Source organism: Enhydra lutris, unplaced genomic scaffold (genome assembly GCF_002288905.1).
Source record: "Enhydra lutris kenyoni isolate GAN:26980312 unplaced genomic scaffold, ASM228890v2 scaffoldscaffold10, whole genome shotgun sequence".
In the NCBI taxonomy this organism is placed as follows: Eukaryota; Metazoa; Chordata; class Mammalia; order Carnivora; family Mustelidae; genus Enhydra; species Enhydra lutris.
In genome coordinates this window covers 30,469,779-30,489,587 of record NW_019154094.1, presented here as the reverse complement: position 1 = coordinate 30,489,587, position 19,809 = coordinate 30,469,779, and the positions used below count along the sequence as shown (strand labels likewise).

The window sequence follows — 19,809 nt, the reverse complement described above, 5'->3', positions numbered from 1 at the left end:
CCATGTGAAAATCAATGTGTACCTTTTGAAAAACCTTAGTGTGGGGTGTTGAGTCTATCCATTTTTCTTTTAAAATGATAAGCCTGGTTTATTTTCATGTTTTTTTTTTAGTTCCCCAAAGCTTGAGGATTTCCAGTACACGTGAATAAGTTAAATTTCACACCAGAGAATCAAGAGTGGTTTTCTTCTTCTTTTTCTTTCCTTTTGATGCCTTTTTGGCATTCAAAAGATGCCAGCGTGCACTAAAAGATCACCATCAGAAGATGTCGGTGCACGTGAATGTACTGATATTTTAAAAAATCTAACTGGAGATGTCAGTTGCCTTGAAAGCTGAGTCTTTGTTGGCTATGTATTCCCAGGTAAATTCACAAGCAGCAGTTAGGAGCTGTACATAACTTGGCTTTGAATCACATTACAGGAAGATCAGTGATTTGCAACTCCATAGTCTTCCACATATATTTCAATTAAACTGATAGCAGAGTTATATTTTTAATCATTGTATTGTGTTAGTAACTTCTTGGAGTGCAACCACTTCAATTGTCCTTGTGATTGTCATCATTTCAGCTAATAGCAGTTGAGAGTGTTCTATCTGCCAAGTGCTTTACGTGCATTCCCACATTCAAACTTCCTAACTACCACAGGGGGTAGCTATCGGTACTTTTTAACATTGTATAGGTAAGGAAAATGCGAATGTAGGAGGAAGAACTTTTAACATAATAACGCATTACTTTTATTTACAGAAAATTATTTTTCTTCTTTTCAGAATTTATTAACTCGGTAAAAATGTTTGCTTAACTGGCTTCCTATGAGAATGAGACATCAATTTTGCCTGATTTCTATATCTGTATTTAATTCCCAAGTTTATATAAGAGCATACATTTGTTAGATAAAATTGCTAAGAATACTAATAGCATAAAATGGAATATCGTTGGCTAGCTTTGTGGGTAAGTTAACATATATATAAAACATAATTCTACTACTTTAGATTTTAGTTAGCCAGTGTTAATTTGATTAGCAAAGTTCACGTTCATCTTTGTATGATCTATACAAAAGAGAACTTGATTACTAATTTACTAGTATAATGAGATTGCAGACCAAAAGTTTAGCAACAATCCATTATAAATCTTCAGTAGCATACCTTTACAAGCAACCAACTCATGTAATAATTCAGTATTGTCCTTCACTAGTTATTAGGGGAAGCCTGACCCAATCTCTTACTCATAATACACGGCAGGGGTTACACCAAGTAGTATATGGGCTTGGAAATACTTAAACTGAAAATATTCTGTGTTTAGAACTTCTCGCTAAATGTTTGGTATTCTCAGTAATAATTCTGAATTAGTAAGATTTAAATATACATCATTATTTATATATTCAAAGCACAGCATCAATCAAAAATTCTGATTACAAGAATATATGCAAACAAGTTTATATTGGCTCTTTCCTCTGACTTAATAATTGATGTGATTACTTGCTAGAAAATTATGATTCTACAAAACTGTGTGACATCATCATGGAATCAGTGAAGAACTTAGCAAATTGGTAAGATATGAGGAAAAGACAATAGGAATGTTATGATAATGTATAATGAATGAAATACAATTTTAAAAAGAAATTTTTGATTTAGGTGTAGCATATAGGCACCCAATCTAAAGTAGAAATTTACAACGGTAATGATGGCAATGATGATTTTAATGGTTGACACTTAGAGCAATCTGCAGTCACTGTTCTAAGTATGTTTTTCTTGTACTAATTCTCACTTCTTACAACAATACCATGACTTGGAAGCTGCTGGTAGCCTCACCTTAGAGATGAGGATGCTGAGGCTTATAGAGGTTATATCACTTCCCTCCAATTACAAACTAAGTAGCTGGATACTGCTAGACATAGTCTTAATTGTGCTGTCCTCTCTTTCAGCCATATAATCAGAATATCCATGCCCTGTTTAACACCAGTATTTATTTGGATTTTTGCTCCATGCTTAGGACGTGGGTAAGGTGATCAAAGATAGACAGTACTCTTTGCTCACACAGCTGTAGTCTGATGGAAATTCCAACAATTGAATAAAATCTCTCTGAAGGTGATATGTTTGTATTTCTGCAAATCATTCAGAGTCTGCATGTCAATCTGCAGGTGTTATTAGGGAAAAATTTCCTATGTTGGGTGGGAAATTCATAGAGATCATTGAAATCCTTAATTACTCTAAGATTAGATATATAAAAAGCATGTGTTAAACTTTCACTTTTATGTTAATAATTTTTCCTTAAAGATGCCAAAAATGCAAGTTAAACAGGATCCTTTAAAGCTGTTCTTATTACCTGTTACTGGCAACTCTCAATAGTCATCCTAACCTTTGTCCTGGATTTAGCTCCAAATCCTATTTAAGAATTTTGGTAACGTTTTTGTGATTATCTCTATAAAGAGAATTATCATCATGCTTTAGACATAAAGAACTAAGATTACGTCTTTGATTATTTGCTTGCTGTCTCATTTTCCCTCTGGATTGCAAACTTTATGGGGAAAGAATCTTCCTGTGTCTTGTTCATCCAGCCTTAGTGCCAAGCATGGTGCTACAAACCACTGGTTAAATATTGATTGGGTAGCTAAATGGTTGAATGAAAGCTAACGCAGGCCAGCCTGAAGGACTATTATTAATCAAATATACTTCCTCTTGACTGAACATTGTGAATTCAAAACACTTACTGTAGTTTTTTACCATCTTACTTAAACTGTGCAAGTTTCATGGACTCGTAATCATGGAATTTAGTATGCAAGCCTTTATATCAGTACAGATCCTGGGTGATTATTTTTGATTAATGTAAAATAATACAAGGATTCTCAAGTTAAATACTGTAGCTTCCGTTAAACACTTAATTTTTGATATCCAAATACTTGTGTTTTTTGGAAGCATTTCTGAGTTAAACTCTAATTAGCCTCTTTAAGTAATCTAAAATGGGTCTCTGTTACTTGCAACCCAAGGGGAGCTAACTCTTAAGAACATCTTGTATCTAAAGGCACTGATGAGGAAAAATTGCAGATGGCATGTAAATGATGAAATTTGTTGGCTTCTAAAAGGAAACATATTGAGAATTTTATGTTCAGAGATAGCAAGAAAGAATTTGTAGGGCAAATATTCTGCTTTGTGTAACTAAAAAGTCAAGTGGTAATTCTGGTTTTCAGTATGGATGGATTTAGCACTCAACCAACATCCTCAAGATTCATCTTATAAGACCTCAAACTGAATATTTCTAAAACTAAGTTCTTGACTATGCCATCCACCCCATTTCAAACCTGTCCCTTTCAGAATTCTCCATCCCAGTAACTTAAATCCCAATATTTCAGTTGCTCAGGCCAAAAATCAAAGAATCACCCTCAACTCTTCTCTTTCTCTCATACTCAACAACTGACTTCTGCAAGAATCTACCACATCTTATTGTTATCATTGCTATCACCCTGTTGTAAGCTGGAACATCCCTCACATGGATCAGGGCAGCAATCACTTCCTGGTCAGCCTCTTTCCACCCTTGTCTCCTGTAAGCCACAGTGATGCTCAGGATGCCCCATTTTATCTCAATTCAGATAAATACTAAATCCTTTAATGCTCAATAAGGCTTTATATGATCCATCCTCCAAATCCTCTTCTGACTTATTTCCTATTATTTTCCTCTTCACTCATTCCACCCTCACTTCAGGGCCTCTGCATTTGCTGTTCCCTCTGCTCAGAAAGCTCCTCCAGGCATCCAGTGGCTTTCTTTCTCATCTCTTTGAGATCTTTGCTCAAATATTAGTTCAGTGCCACCCAACCACCATGTTTAAAAGTGTGTCCCTCATCTCCTGACACTCAGTCTCCTTCCCTGCTTTGTTCTTTGGTAGAGCACTAACAGCTGTCACATATTCTATAACTTGTTCTCATTTATTTGATTGTTCTCTCTAGCCTGCTTTGACTGGAAGACAAAGTCCTTTAGGGCAGAGATTTTGCCATAGCTCTGATAATAACACTGTCCTCAGAGCTCGGTCTCCAGTGTTGAAGTAACCATAGTTGGTGCCCAATAACAGATATTCAACAAACAAGGCTCTCCATCTCTTGGCTCTGTTCCATGGTGGAATCATTCTTACCATGTTCCATTTTTCAGGGTGAAAGTATTGCTATTTGCCACTTAAGGCTTATTTCTGTCAACTAAACACCCTGGGAAAAATGGACCGCTCCCTTCTGATAACTCCACTCAGAGCCAAGGATGGTTCTTCTTGGCTCATCCCAGAACCAGCTGTTATGACCAGTTGATAGGAAACCTTCCCGGGCTGGACTGAATCACATGCCCAGAGCTTACCCTGGAACAAGGAGATACTCTTTTGTTTTTTCTTCAGTGATGGCTGTACATGTATGTCCACTTGAAAAAACAGAACAATATTAAACGGTATGATGTTTTGCGCTTGCGTTTTTGCTTTTGCGAGCGGAATGTTTATCCATGTAAGCTGAGCTAAAATCAGTTGCCTGAATTTAAGAAACCTAATCAAGTGTGTCCTAAGGGATTGTAAAGGTAATGTGAGTAAAACAAACACTAAAGGAATAGGGGTCAGAATATTTCAGAAGTTTTTTGTTTGTTTGTGTGTGTGTGTGTGTGTGTGTGTGTGTGTGTGTTCGTCACCATACAGTACATCATTGGTTTTGATGTAGTGTTCCATGATTCATCATTTGTGTGTAACACCCAGTGCTCCTTGCAATCTGTGCCCTCCTTAATACCCATCTTGAGGCTCACCCATTCCCTCACCCCCTTCCTTTCTAAAACTCTCCATTTGTTTCCCAGAGTCCCTAGTCTCTCATGGTTCATCTCCCACTCTGACTTTTCTTCCTTTCATTTTTCCTTCTCCTAATGTCCTTTATGCTATTCCTTATGTTCCCCAAGTAAGTGAAACCATATGATAATTGACTTTCTCTGCTTGACCTATTTCACTCAGCATCATCTCTCCAGTCCCATCCATGTTGATGCAGAAGTTGGGTATTCATCCTTTCTGATGGCTGAGTAATATTCCATTGTGTATATGGACTACATCTTCTTTATGAGTTTTTGATAAAATGAAAATTGCTGTTTCAAATACATAATTTCATATGTATAATTTAATTATATCATTATCTACTCTAAGTTATGACTTGGGAACTATATCAATGCAAAATTTCCCAAATTTTATATGTGATCTTGCTTCTCAATTTTTGCCATTCCTCTGAGTCTCCTCTAATATGTACCTCACTGTTTGTCTAAAAAATTAACTTACAGGGGTACCTGGGTGGCTCAGTTGGTTAAGCATTTGCCTTTGGCTCAGGTCATCATCTTAGGGTCCTGGGATCAAGCCCCACCTCGTGCTGCCTGCTCAGCAGAGAGCCTGCTTCTCCCTCTCTCTCTGTCTGCTGCTTCCCCTGCTTGTGCTTTGCCTCTCTCTCTCTCTCTCTCTGTCAAATAAATAAATAAGATCTTTTTAAAAATTAGCTTATAATTTTTGCTATCATAAACTTAAAGTTAAAATGGAAACTAACCAAGTATGGAAATCAATATCATTGCCATAAATAGATGTTAACAAAATAGTACGTTAAATGGTAATAAAATCAGTAATAAATACAACAAACAAATATGCCACTCTCCATTTTTTAATATAAGCAACATGCTTTTACCTGTTCAGACCTCTAAGTCTGCTCCCACTTTATTTATGCTATTAGTATTGAAGAGATATTAAAAACCTAGTATCACCAAATCCAGCCTTCTCTTCAAGTTAATAAGAAAAGCAAAGGGTATTTCTCTCTAGTTGACTTAATGTTATTTGCCGGCTCCTCTATGTATCACATCCCAGATATGTCTGTGAACTACTCATGTCTGTATATGATATACCACCAATCACAGAGACAGCAACAGAACACACTGTTCACTAATGCATATTCCTCAGATTTTAGAGTGATTTTTGTTGTTCTTGTTCTTTTATCTGTGGACTTCAACGAAATGATTTCTGATGTTGTAAGTTCTGAAACAGGATAATAATGTATTATTGAACTTGAACAGAATTCAGTCAGGGAGTTTCAGCTAATATTAGATCAAGTCATTCCTCTGGCCAAATGTATGTAAATCTTATGAACTTTGTAGGTGCTTTCGCACTTTTTTTGGAAATCTTCAACTTGCTTACAATTCTCTAGAAACTTTAAATTGGAAATATCCAGTCATTTAAAAGAAAAATCTTCCTCCCTGACATTCCAGGTTGGACCCCAAGAAAAGTCTTTTCTGAGATTCGGATGAATTAAGAAGTAGATATTTTTGTTGTGTAGTTGCACATTGAATCAGTTTCCTATTATAAGTCACGTGTTTAATTTTAATGATTCTAAAACAAATATGTCTCATTATTAGGGAGAAAGTATCTTTTGGTGACCTGACTCTCGTACAGTGTCCTGTGTTTTAAGCACTTTAATGACACATGCTGATGTTCAACTCAACTGAAACCAAACTACAAAGTACAGTTTCTAGGTACTGGTGAGAACAACCACTTCCCACTAAATCATCTCATTATCATCAAGGAGTCAAGAAAAAAATTAAATCTTTTGAGTCTTGCATAAATAATCACAGCAAGCATATGTTCTTAAAATTCCATGTTTTGAAAGTAAATGCCAGTTTCACCATCACCACTATGGAAATGCCACTGTTGAAAATTCTAAACAGTAATATTCTTAGTTTTTACTTTTTATTTTGTTTATTTTTAAAGAATTTACTTATTTGACAGACAGAGATCAGAAGTAGGCAGAGAGGCAAGGCGGGGGAGGAAGCAGGCTCCCTGCTGAGCAGAGAGCCCGAAGCAGGGCTCTATCCCAGGACCCTGAGATCATGACCTGATCTGAAGGCAGAGGCTTCTACTTTATATAAAAAGAAAATATTTTCATTGTTGAAAATTTGGGAAAAAAGAAAATTGTAGAGAAGAAAATAAAAACCACCCATAATTCTATCACTCAGAAATACTATCATTAATGTTGGGCTTTCTTTTCAGACTTAATCTTCTGTAGAATGTTTGTCTTATAGAGTGGAAGAATGCTGTATGTTTAGTTACCTATACATCATAGCAATTTCCAGTGTCCCTAATAGTTATTCATAAATGTGTCAATGTATATATAATATTCCATTGTGATAATAAACCACAACTTAACCATTTTCCTATTGATAGGCATGGCTTGTATTCCTAGCTCCATTCTGTCAACAACCTATGTTTATCACTTGCTTGTAGGCAAGAGGCTGGGGACTCAGCGACATCTGTAAAGCTGACATTGAGGAGTCTGTTAATCAAATATGCAGAGGACATTATGATGGGTGCTTAAAGATCAATAATTATAAAAACCTTCAACGGTAACACTGTTTTGGTTACAACATATGAAATTAACGGAAATAATTTTGCAGCCTGCCAATTATTAGTGTACTATGTAGTGATAGGCTGCCTTTCTACTAAAATTAAATTAGTTTTTGTCATTTTTTTCTACTTTAGCATACTATCAACAGTAGAAATTGAGCTGAAAAATCTGTATGATGTGAAAGTTGAGACATAATTTACCAAAAATTTTAAAATGTAGACTATGTATCAAGTTAGTTCTAATAAAGTGTAGAACTCAGTCAACCTATTCTGGGTGGGGGCTTCCACATAGGATAGGATCTAGAAAGTGAAATTCCACATAGGACAGGATGTGGAAAGTGAAACAGATAAGCTATATTAATGTACAGTATTCCATGCTTCCCTGTCTTTACAAAAATATATTGTGTTGCATCAAAGCTATTTAGAATATTGGCTAATAACTGTACTAGTCAGCTTAGACTAATCTAGGCCGCAGTATCGAACCTCCAAAATTAAGTGGCTTAAAACTACAAGTGTTTGTTTCTCACTTATCCAACACGTACACCCCAAGTAAGATTCAGATCTGATCCATGCCGTGTTTACTCCAGGACCCAGACTGAAGGAGCAGCCACTCACTGGGCTGTGTAGATCTCATGGCAGAGGGAAAAGAGAAGGGCTGAGCATATTCTTCTGTGGCTTTGAAAGCTGCTACTGGGGAGTGTCCTGTTTTGCTTTTGCTTACATTCTGTTGGTAGAAAGGAGTCACGTGACAGAGCCTGATGTCTGCGGGATGCCAGGGAGAAGCAGAAGTATGTCTTCCTACAGGCAGTCCCGGGAACCACAGGTCCCATGGCCAAGCTGAATGTCAGTGAGAGAAGTATACTCTCCCCACAAGGAGTAAAGGGGAGAGGACTTGCAAAGATCATAATAATACAATCTACCTCAAAATACTTTAAACAATAACACAGTCGACCTACCAGCCAATAATATGGACCATCAAAAAGACGTTTTCAGAGGATCTAAGAATGTAGCTCAGGTTGTTCAGATCCCTGAACTACACCTTCATCTGCTTCCAGTGTCTGCACCCTTCCTCCCTCCTGTCCTTCCCTCAGCATCCACCACATCAAGCCTTGAGGGAAATAACAAGTTTAAACAGTTACATTTTACAGATTTAGTCCATCAAAGTATATTACTTTTCTAAATATGTCAATCCAATGTCCTTAAAATGTATAAAAACTACCTCAAACTAGTACTTATTTTAAAAGAGAAGTGTTCAGTCAGATACCTTCAATGGCCAGGGAGGTATCAATGGGCAGGGATGGATGATGGCTGGGGTGTCTTTTCGTAGGGCCAGCCCATTCTCTCTGTCCATCAGAGTAGGCCCATTCTTTCCCATCTGATATTGCATGAGCAATCAGCAATCAGAAACCCAGACTTAAATGAAAAGTCATGAGTTTTAAATGTTGGCAACTACGCAAAATTAAAGTACATTGAGTTAGCCCCTCCCGCCCCCCCCCCAAAAAATTTGTAAGCTGGTTGATGCACTTTCAGGTCTCAAATTCTGATCTGAAGTTTTCCAGTTCTAGAGCAATTTCACTCTCCTGTAGGTTTTATTTTTTAATTTTTTAAAGATTTTATTTATTTATTTGAGAGAGAGAGCAAGTAAGAGAGAGCATGAAAGGGTAGAAGGTCAGAGGGAGACACAGACTCCCTGCGGAACTGGGAGCCCAATGCCGGACTTGATCCTGGAACTCCGGGTTCATGACCTGATCTGAAGACAGTCACTTAACTGACTGAACCACCCAGGTGCCCTCTCTGGTAGGTTTTAATCTGACAACTGCTCTCCAAGGTCTTCTTGTGGTTTTACAGTTGAGATACTGTGGCTTCTGTTAGGTTAAGACAGTAGCTCAGGACATTTGCCTTGGAAATGGCCACAGTGCTTCCAGTCCTTGGTCTAACCTGTAGGAGGTAGATCTTTTCTGTGCTGTACAACACCTGGCACACAAGGGTAGGCAGTCTTTTTATAGAGATTGTGGAACCAAAGGTTTCCTGCTTGAGATTTGACCATAGGAAGAAAGAAAAGAAGAGCACTGAAGGCTCAATACAGGGTAACTGAACGTTGGTGAGAACGGAAACCAGAAATGGGAACAAAGATGCTAAAGGGAAGGTTGGATCATGCAATGAGCAAACTCAACCTGTTCCTAATTTGCCCACTGTTTTGCTATCCCCAGTCACTTGATTTTAGCCACAGACTCAAACAACCTGTATTATTATTTTCCCAATATATTTAATTTATTTAATTTAATAGTTAGATGTATTCATTTTAAAAGACAACTGTACCTTTACTAGAAACAAAATCACTAATACTCTTTATTATAAGATAGTAGCTCTAAGATTTTTTTAATAAAATGAAAACAGAGCAATTATTTGAATAGAAGAATTTTAAAAGTTAAACAATATAATGAAATGCAAAGAAAAATAAACCTAATTGATTTTCAAAAAAAAGCATACCTGAAAGTAAGTTTTGCAGTGAGCTAATCAGGGTCTTTGTGATAGTTATTAGTAGGGTGATATTCTTTTCTTGATCACTTGGTTTAAGATGAATTATTTGTGTTAAATATTCCCTTAGGTCGGAGTTAGTTTGAATTGTGACTGTGTATTTTAGGATGCTTACCAGACATCTGTGTGCAGCTGGAAACATCTGCGTTATTTGTGTTTGCATAATAGCCTTTGTTCTGTATCATTATTTAGAACCTAGTTTTAATGATCTGTGTGTTATGTGTGAAGTAGATTACCACAGATGTATCAATATTGGCTTCATCCAAAATAATTATATCTGTGAATCAAGAATTGGATATGACAGGCTTTTTTTTTAACTTAACATGAAAATATGTACATATTTCCAATTAAAAATGTCATCCACCTAAAATCATCTCTAGTGGTAGAAATATTAATCCTTGGGAACCACTAATAAGACCCATGGTTAGAAGTCAGAGAACATGTCTATCTCTTTGCTTAATGTACTGAGAAGGATCCCTAACACATAAGAAGTTGTTATTAAATATGTAGTCAAAGGTAATTCCAGCTGGAGATATTGTTCCCCCAGGTCTGTGTCATCAGCTAGCGTTAGCTTTGCTTTTTATTGCCAGCACCCATGTGATGTCAGTCATCATGACTTGTTGAGTTTATACAAATGTCGTGTCTGTTGCATCCCTCCAACTCCACGGCAATCATCATCACGCAAACAGACCTTTATTCTCTCTTCCGTGAAGTGCTACCACATTCTCCCAACAGAATGCCCGCCAAGATCTTCCTCCTTTTCCTTCTGCTCCCACAAAGATCGTGAAACCACAACACTGGCAGTATCACTTCCCTACCTTCACTTATGTATGGCCTTCCGAATTGCCTACAAAAAAAATTTCCTTTTCTAGTTCCTTTGGTCCCCTGGACCCTTCAGCATCTGGCTCCTCCTTTCTTCTTCAGCTGCATCTGCTCCATCCCTTCTCCTCCTCACTACCTTGTAATCAGTCAAAACTTCTGAGCTCCCCGCGGTACCTTGTTGTGTCCTGCCTTTGTGCCTTGGCATATGTTTATCCCTGTGCTGGATACCTTTCCCTCTCTTGCCTCTACACATAAAAAACATAATTTGCCTTTACAAATCTACTCCAGATCTTGTCACCTCCTTATTCCTTTTTGCCTTAACACTTAACATACAGATTATTTCTTGAATAAGTCATTGAATCAATATACCAGTTTTGGGGGTTGTTTTTCTTACTCTGTTCTTTCTTTGTGTGATGTTCCTTATCATCTTAGCCTCAGTACAACTGAACATATTCAATCTCAAGACTATCCCATTTTGGTCTTTATAAAATGTGTAGTATTTGTGGGGATGTCTTGGAGAACTTTCAACCGTATAGCTAGACAGTTCATTTTGAATTTTGATATGCTGCCTTTGAGAAGTGTGGCTAGCCAAATCTTGTTCATTCCTCATTAACACAAAGGAAATGGGTCAAACTTATTTCTCGATAACACTGTAAAAGTGTTTTCTTTATCCTTGAGTTTGTGCTTTTTACATTAAAACATCAGTCATTTACAAAATCTAATTTGATGTCTACCCCTTGGCAAGGCATTGGACTAGTGAATAGAATCGACCATATCAAACTTCTCTGTGTCAGAGATCTCACTGGACATTGTCTCTGCTTGCAAAGATCTTACAGGTTAATGGATATTAATAAAACTGAATGTTAATAAAAATGAAATCACAAAGAAATGTAAAATGTACTTTTAATGAGGATTATGAAGAAAGGTCCTGGTATCTGAAAAGAGCCCCCACTTTAGTCTGAGAAATCAGGAAAAGCATTCCTGTGACAATGGAAGTTGAGTATATTTTGTAACATTCTTGTTTAGTATTTATTTTCACATCATGTACAAATCTGTGATCAGTCATTCAGGAGTTAAATAAGGACTCAGGTACTCAGCACAGTCTAATATGGGTGGCTTAGACTTTGGCATTAATCAAAGCTGGCTTGAACCCACATACGATCTTTTACCCATTGTGTCGTTTAGCAAGTTCTTGCTTTTAATTTTTTAATTGTAAAAATAAATAGAACATGAATTTTCCATCTTGCCCATTTTTAAATGTACAGTTCAGTAGCACTAAGATTGGTTGTTGTGTAACAGATTCTAGAAGTCTTTCATCTTATAAAACTGAAACTCTGTAACCATTAAACACCAATCCCCATTCCCAGCCCCCAGTCCCTGGCAAGACCTTTGTGTCTTTATAAATTTGAGTACTCTAGGTACTTCATGTAAGTGGAATCATACAGAGTTTGTCTTTTCTTGACCAGCTTATTTCACTTTGCATAATACCCTCAAGGTTTATCCACGTGTCAGCAAATTTCCTTTCTCTTTAAGGCGGAATAATACTTCCTCTTACATATATACCACATTTTGATTATCCATTCATCTGTCGACAGACAGAGTGCTTCTCCTTTCAGCTACTGTGAATAATGCTGTTATGAACATGAGTGTACAATTGTTTTTAAGTCTCTGGTTTCAGATTACCCATGTATAGAAATGGACATTATTATTATTTTTTAAAGATTTTATTCATTTATTTGACAGAGAGAGATATCACAAGTAGGCAGAGAGGCAGGCAGAGAGAGAGGGGGAAGCAGGCTCCCCGCTGAGCAGAGAGCCCAATGCAGGGCTCGATCCCAGGACCCTGAGATCATGACCTGAGCCAAAGGCAGAGGTTTAACCCGCTGAGCCACGCAGGTCCCTCAGAAATGGACATTATTATAACACAATGAGAATTAAGTAAATTATACTATATGAAAGCACATTTTACCATGCCCATATGATAAATATTTAATAAGCATTTAGTTACTATCAATAATAGGATTTTGAACATGGAAGGAAAGTTTATTTGGTATAGAATTTTCCAGAAAATGTTATTCTTATCAGTGGTGGTAAGAGAGATGATTTGGGGGTGCTTCCCAAACACTTTTTTCAAAAATTCAGTAATGCTTCATTTATTGTAGAGAGTACTGTAAGAACCTAACTAGCATATCAAGCCCACGCTTGTGTTAAGTATTAGTGTTTGGGAGGAAGCTAAGGTAGATGTTTATTTTTTTGAATCGAGTCTTCTATTTAAAGATAGCAAAAATTATAAAAGTGGTACATAATTATCTGAGGCTCAGGAAACACTGATGTGATTCAGAATAAGGGTAATCAGACCCAGAACAAACCTTAATTTTTTTCTTCCTTTCCCTTTTCCTGTTTTTATCTGTCTGTTTATAAGTATCCAATTGAGGCTGCATTCATTCAACTCATCTGTTTTTGGACTGATACAAGATAAGCCTCAGTGTTAGACTTTCAGTCATCTCTTCTACAAGACTAGTGCTGGAAGAGATGATTCAGCCAACATGACTCAAGCCTGGTATTAATAAAATCCAACCTCCCGAGCACGCATCTTTTGGTCGAACAGACCATGCTGCTTTTGCTCCCTGAGCCGCATCCAGCAGAACCTGTCCCATTACACTACTGTCAGGACGCAGGAAATCACAGACTTTGGGAAAATGTTCTAACGCTTGTGCATTCATATCATTTGGACTGAGTTGCCAGAACATGGTCATCAGTATTTCAACCCTAAAGCAACTGCCTTTATATACATTTTTGTTATCAAAGCAGTGCAGCTTGAACTCTCTGAGCTGACCTCAAGTCTCTGCTAATGCCAGATCACGCTGTTTCAAAGGCAGCATAGAATAGTGTGAAAGAGCAGACACGAAGCAAAAGAGTCTGCAGGGAAGACAGCCTTATTTGGTGTCATTAGTCACATAAATGTATCTGAGAGCTCTTCCTATATGTAAATTCAGCCGTCTTTCCCCCGTGGCATGAGTCAATGATGTTTAGAAATTTCCCTGCATGGCCAATATTTTATATCATTTCCCCATTACAAATTCAGTTAACCAGATCATATTCTGCGGCTAAATCCACAAGTACAGCATATTTCAGCACTGCTTTGGGCAATTGTGAGGTTGTGGCCAAATGGATAATATTGTGTTTGTTTTGTGCTTGACAGGAAACTGAATTTTAATGTCCTGTCTGTGCTGCCACCGAGCCCCGTTTACCCAGCACGAGTATGCGGTCTAGTGCTTGTGAGAGGGAACTAAGCTTTGAATCCAAGTCTTTAAACCTCAGAGAATTTCATTCATTATCAAATGGAATTCTCATTAATGTATTAGGATTTCGCCTTATTTTTCTCAAAAATTGATTTAAAACTCGGAAAACGAAGAGTGAAATATAGACTCTCTGGTACAGTTTTTCATGGGAATCGCTGTTACTTCATGGGAATAAATATAAGTAACCCTTATCTTTGATTGCCTCCCATTTTGCCTATCTCATCACACAACGCTGGCCTAAAAATCATCCACACTACATTTTGTGCGTCTTTAATCTCTTCAGTTGGCAATTTCTCTCAGCCTCTGTCTGGATGTGTCAAAGTGGGTCACGCTGCCTGCCTTTCTTGGCACATCAGCAAGCGTCCCTCTAGTGGTGGGTAAAGGAATTTCCTTATCTCCAGTATCAGTATGTTTCCAGAAGTGGCCCCACAGCCACCATTGAGAGATGTCCTCAAAGATGTCATGAATATGATGAAATGAATTCTCATTATTTAATTGAAAAACCTGTTTAAAAGGAAACTTAGCGACACTTAATTTTTTTTTCTGATTCCACCTATATGCTGCATATTACTGAAGAGATTTTGCTGTCTTTTTATAAGCTTCCTTTAAACCATCATTTATCTGCTCTATGTAAATTATCACTCGTGTTCAGATCTGGTTCATGTTCTCATTTTGCATTTCAAGCTCCCAGTCAGCCACCAGGAAATGTTGTTTGGAATGCTACAGACACTAAAGTGTTACTTAAATGGGAACAAGTTAAAGCAATGGAGAACGAGTCAGAAGTAACAGGATACAAAGTAAGATATTTGCAATGCTTTCTTTTCGTACTCCTGGCAAGGGAAGCTCAGTTTGAATGATTTGTCTAACTCTGGTAATGTGGTTGCCGTAATCTGATTTTAACATAGATCAAACTTCTTGTAAAAAGGGTATTTTTTCTCCCAAATGTCTGATTTCTTAAATATAAATTTAAGAGAAGTAATTCTGGTCACGCAGGGATTTCGGACAAAATAGTTATAAATTGTTTATGATGTTAATACTTGGCTAATTCTGATGTTCACCCATATACTACTTAAAAAACAACTGAAATTTTTGGCTCTAATCTGTGGGTCTGGCTTTCAAGATAAGTACAGTTGGGACTTGCCCCATCTCTCCAGCCTTATAAATGCCCAAGCCAGCTGAACCTTTCCATAGAAGTTTGCTCTTTCTCCCCTCCTTGATTTTCAGGACTTGATGATTCTAGTATGTGCTGACCCTTAGTCCAAGACCTATGAAAAGAACTATGAATGAAAACTTATATTATGGTGAATATAACAAGATAAACAATATAAGTGAGGTAACAGAGTAATCAGTTCTATGAAATAAAGTAAGAATAGCTAATGTAAGAAATTAAGTGTATTTGTTCATGCATTTTAGGTGTTCTATAGGACTAGCAGTCAAAATAATGTACAAGTGCTGAACACAAATAAAACGTCAGCGGAACTTTTGTTGCCCATTAAAGAGGACTACATTATTGAAGTTAAGGCCACCACGGATGGAGGGGACGGAACCAGTAGCGAACAGATCAGGATTCCAAGAATAACCAGTAAGTTGATCAAAGTCAACATTTACTTTATTGACAACATCAGAATTAAGAGCTCCCAAGAGTGAGTCGGTCAATGTCCTTCTGTCCATTTTCCTCCCCATGACATCCTCCATCTAAATGGTAAGAAGGTTTTGGAATATGAGAGATGACAGAGAAATTTCTCCTGAGTGATACAAAATACCAAGAAAGATAATAACAAATAGAAAAGACATCGGAAAGTATTTAGCAGAACTTTATTAATCTGAATTTTTTTCCTTCTTATGAGCTATACCCAAATTTGCCTTTGGATTGCCTCTAAAGAACAGAATTTCTTGAACATTTCTCAAGGGCAATGTTAAACGCACCAACTGGTTTTAAGACCTTTGTTTGCCTCCTAGAAATTATACATGAATCTTATTAATTCTTTAAAAAATGGAAAATTTAACATTGTTAAAGTCATAAACCACTTGGCCAAACCAAAAAACACTTCTTAAAAAAATTCTTTGTTTCTGAATTCGAAGGAGGTTCACACTAACTTTTCCTTTCAAAATCCAAATGAAACCTATTTTATAATAGAAATTACACCGTTAGAGTTAAGGGAAACAGACTCATGTTCTTATTTTATTTTTAGGACTATTTTTTTAAAGATTTTATTTATTTATTTGACAGAGAGAGACTGGGCTAGAGAGGGAACAATAGTAGGGGGAGTGGGAGAGAGGGAAGCAGGCTCCCCCCAGAGCAGGGAGCCTGGGCTCCTGACCTAAGCCGAAGGCAGAGGCTTAACAACTAAGACACCCAGACGCCCCTCATGTTCTTATTTTATCAGTGACAGTGGTGCAAGAAATTTCATTTATTCTTTCAAATCTCAAATTTGGAGTTTGGGGATGTCAGTTTAAATAGAGTAGAAACCATCTTCATATTCTATTCTGTAGTTCTCAGTGACAGAAATAACCTTGTTCCCTGTTTCCTTTCATGGGGCTTGACCTAGTCTGTAATCTTGGGCATAAGATTAAAAGCTCTCTCTTTAATCTTAGAAAACAAAATGACTGACATCATTAGGAAGTAACGAGAAAGAGGGATATGGAAACTTAGAAGAATTTTATCTTTACATGAAACCATAAAGACTGCTCTACTTAGACTGAAACAAACAAGTACTAAACTATACCCAGAAAATGGAAAGCGTTTATCTAAGAACTGAGTTCCACAGCGTAAAAATCTAGAAATAAACCATTTCAGACTACAGACATTTTAAAAACTGCATGCACTTCAATAGAGCAAAACTAGAAATGTAAACTTGTTATGATTATTATATAGGTTTTAAAGTAATTAAGATAGACTCTCTTATTCCTAGAATAGTGCAAGATGTAGAGTTCACATTCTAGGATGACCGCAGTGTGACTGTTACAAAGAGTTGACTCTATGCTTTTGCAGGGACAGACACAATCTTTGCATTTTAGGGCTGCTGAGTCAAGAGTAGCCTTTTCATCTGACATGTGCCGGCTGCTGAGCTTGCAAGGACTAGAGCAGACAAGGCCATCTCTAGAAAAATGGAGCTTTTATTGATTTCCTTTTTTTTTTTTAAAGATGATGTTTTATATTATGCCTAATAATTTTTCTAGAAATGCATAAAGTAGAAACAAACACAGATTTTTCCAAACTCTTATACAATGAAGCTTTTTTTAATCAAACCTTTGAATTATCTCAAAATTGTCTGTAATAGAGTATAATTGCTTTCAAAATGATTAAGTTGTTTTTGCAATTTCAATTAAAGTTAACTAATATTAGATGAGCAAAGCTTTGATTCATTTTTTAAAAAAAACTTAAGTACGTAGAGTTTTTAGAGATATTCTTGGCAAGTAACATATGCTACATTGATAAATAAAATAAGGGCTAATAATAACTTGTGGTTTTAGGTTAGGTTCACGATATGATTTGATTTTGATAGGAGAGGCATTGCTTTTGCCCTTGTTATTTATATTGGTACAATCCTTATTAATAAGCTATTTATCATTTGACAGATATGGATGCAAGGGGTTCTACTTCAGCCATCTCTAATGTCCACGCTGTGTCAAGTTATATACCTGTAGTATTGTCCTTTATTGTACATGCCTTGTGGTGATATTAACTTTTTTTTATTATTTACTAGAAAGTTAATTGGTTACAAAAAATAAGTGCTTTCATGAAATGCAGTGTTTATGCATGTTTTTTTTCAACTCTGTATTTTTAACTTTCTATAGGTAAAATATGAATATAGTAAAAAAAAAAACAGTAAATCCTTTTAGGGGAATCTGAAATGCCTTAATATTTACCTGATAAACCAAAGGAATTTACATATTACCTACATTAGATTTTTGATAAAGATCTTCGTAAGCTATGATTTTAAGCACTGCCTATGGATAGACTCACATGCTCTCCTGTGGAAACACACCCACACATACACACAACGTTTATTTATTTGTTTTTTAATGTAGAAAAACTCATTATTTAATCCAAATGTTATGTTCCCATTATAACAGCATTGCTCAGAAGACTTAATCAGTATTATTCTGATATGTTCATTTGATATACTCAAGGGTAAAAATAAAATTTTTAAACTACCCTGTTTTGAAGAGGGTGCATGTGTTTCAAAAAGATGTTGGAAAAGGCTACATCAGAGATAGGAACAGTGCTGTTTTGTTTAGGTATGACAAAGCTGTGAGATTCTTTACAAATCACCTTGCTCTCTCTAGTTCTTCATTTTTCATCTATAAAATGTGGAGATAATACCCAGCATACCTGCCCCTACCCTGTGCATTGTTTGTTACGAGAAAAAGAAAGGAATGTGAAAGTGTTTTGTTATTCTTAACACTCTGAATCTGTGCAAAATATTAATGAGAATTTTCTTAACCATATAAAAGTCATAAGGACCAGCCACTTTATTTTTAAAGTTTGCATTCTATTATAGGTAATGCTTTCTTTTTTTCAATGATATTATAAAATTGAAATGATCCCATTTTATTCCTCCTCAAATATTAAAAAAAATTAAAAAGTAATTGTTTCCTTCACACCTAGGAACAAGCTTTCAGGTTTTATTAAAACATGGAGAAAATAAGGAATGACCTGACTCTCAACTCAAATATTAAGCAAAATTCACACAATTCTTCATTTCCAATTTCTGATTCCATTAAGGGACCCTCTCTTTTTTGGATGGTAGAGATGGTTTTTTAATGAAATCCAACTGTCTATCAGAGTGAGTCTGGCAGGCTTTTTAGTTCCTGAGTTAAATTTGTAAAAGAACCATGGCAATGCGGCTGACTTTGATATGTATGACTCAGTCTTTCAATATGTGGTTTTCAAAAGATTGTTGAAGACATGACTTCATAGCAATATGTAAAGAATATATGAAAATCGACAGATTGAGTGTTAGACATTGCAAAATCAATTTTTTTACCTCTTTCCTACCAATTTCACATTTTGCAGGAACTTGTTCTTCTTGACAAAGATATCAGAATTTGAAACCAATAGTTCAGATATCAAAAACATAAAAATTAGCAAAATTCTGATACCATCATGAAATGTTACTTTACACTGAAAGATTACATTTGAGATAAAGTCGTTATACACAAAGGAGAAAAAATATTTATAACTTTCTCTGCAAGGTCTGTATATACTGTATATATCTAGAAAAAATCTGGATGGCTAGTAGATTTCATATGACCATTGTTATTTCCAGTCAAAAAGTGGGGAAGCACTTTCTCCAATACCTGTATTTTATTCTACATGTAATGGAGTTGTACCTTTTTATTATTTAGTAATTCTGATAATATGTTCCTATACTTTCCATTTTCAAGATGATTACTCTATTGTTTCCTGGCATTTGTAGCAATATATCTCCATGAGATATGTACTTTGTTTCATATTGAAAAGTATAAAATTTATCTTTAAATTCTGTGTGTGTATCCTATGGTTATCTGTATGTATTATTTTCTATTATTCGAATAAAATTTATAACAATCAAATGTCTATGCATGATTAATTGTGGTGCGGTCAAAAAGAATATTTTAAGGGGGGAAATGGGAGGACACCGTAATAGTTAATGCTGATGCTATCATTTCTTACATTTTTCAGCCAAATTTTAATCTTTCCATCTTTTAAGAGAATTTTTTAAAGTTATTTTTATACCCTATTGACTTAGTGAAAATAGCAGTTTAAAACAGTGGCCTTTGTATTAAAAGT

General features: G+C 36.1%; 1 protein-coding gene across 1 annotated transcript in view; it reads left to right on the top strand.

Moving 5' to 3' along the window:
• Positions 1-17,978, top strand: part of LOC111144100 (contactin 3) — a 247,201-nt gene extending 229,223 nt beyond the window's left edge. Inside the window, exons 20-22 of the mRNA XM_022498228.1 lie at positions 14,718-14,830; positions 15,447-15,615; positions 17,613-17,978. Of these exons, the coding sequence (XP_022353936.1) occupies positions 14,718-14,830; positions 15,447-15,615; positions 17,613-17,713 (383 nt within the window). The 3' untranslated portion in view covers positions 17,714-17,978. The remainder of the gene's footprint in view (positions 1-14,717; positions 14,831-15,446; positions 15,616-17,612) is intronic.
• The last annotated feature ends 1,831 nt before the right edge of the window (positions 17,979-19,809 follow it).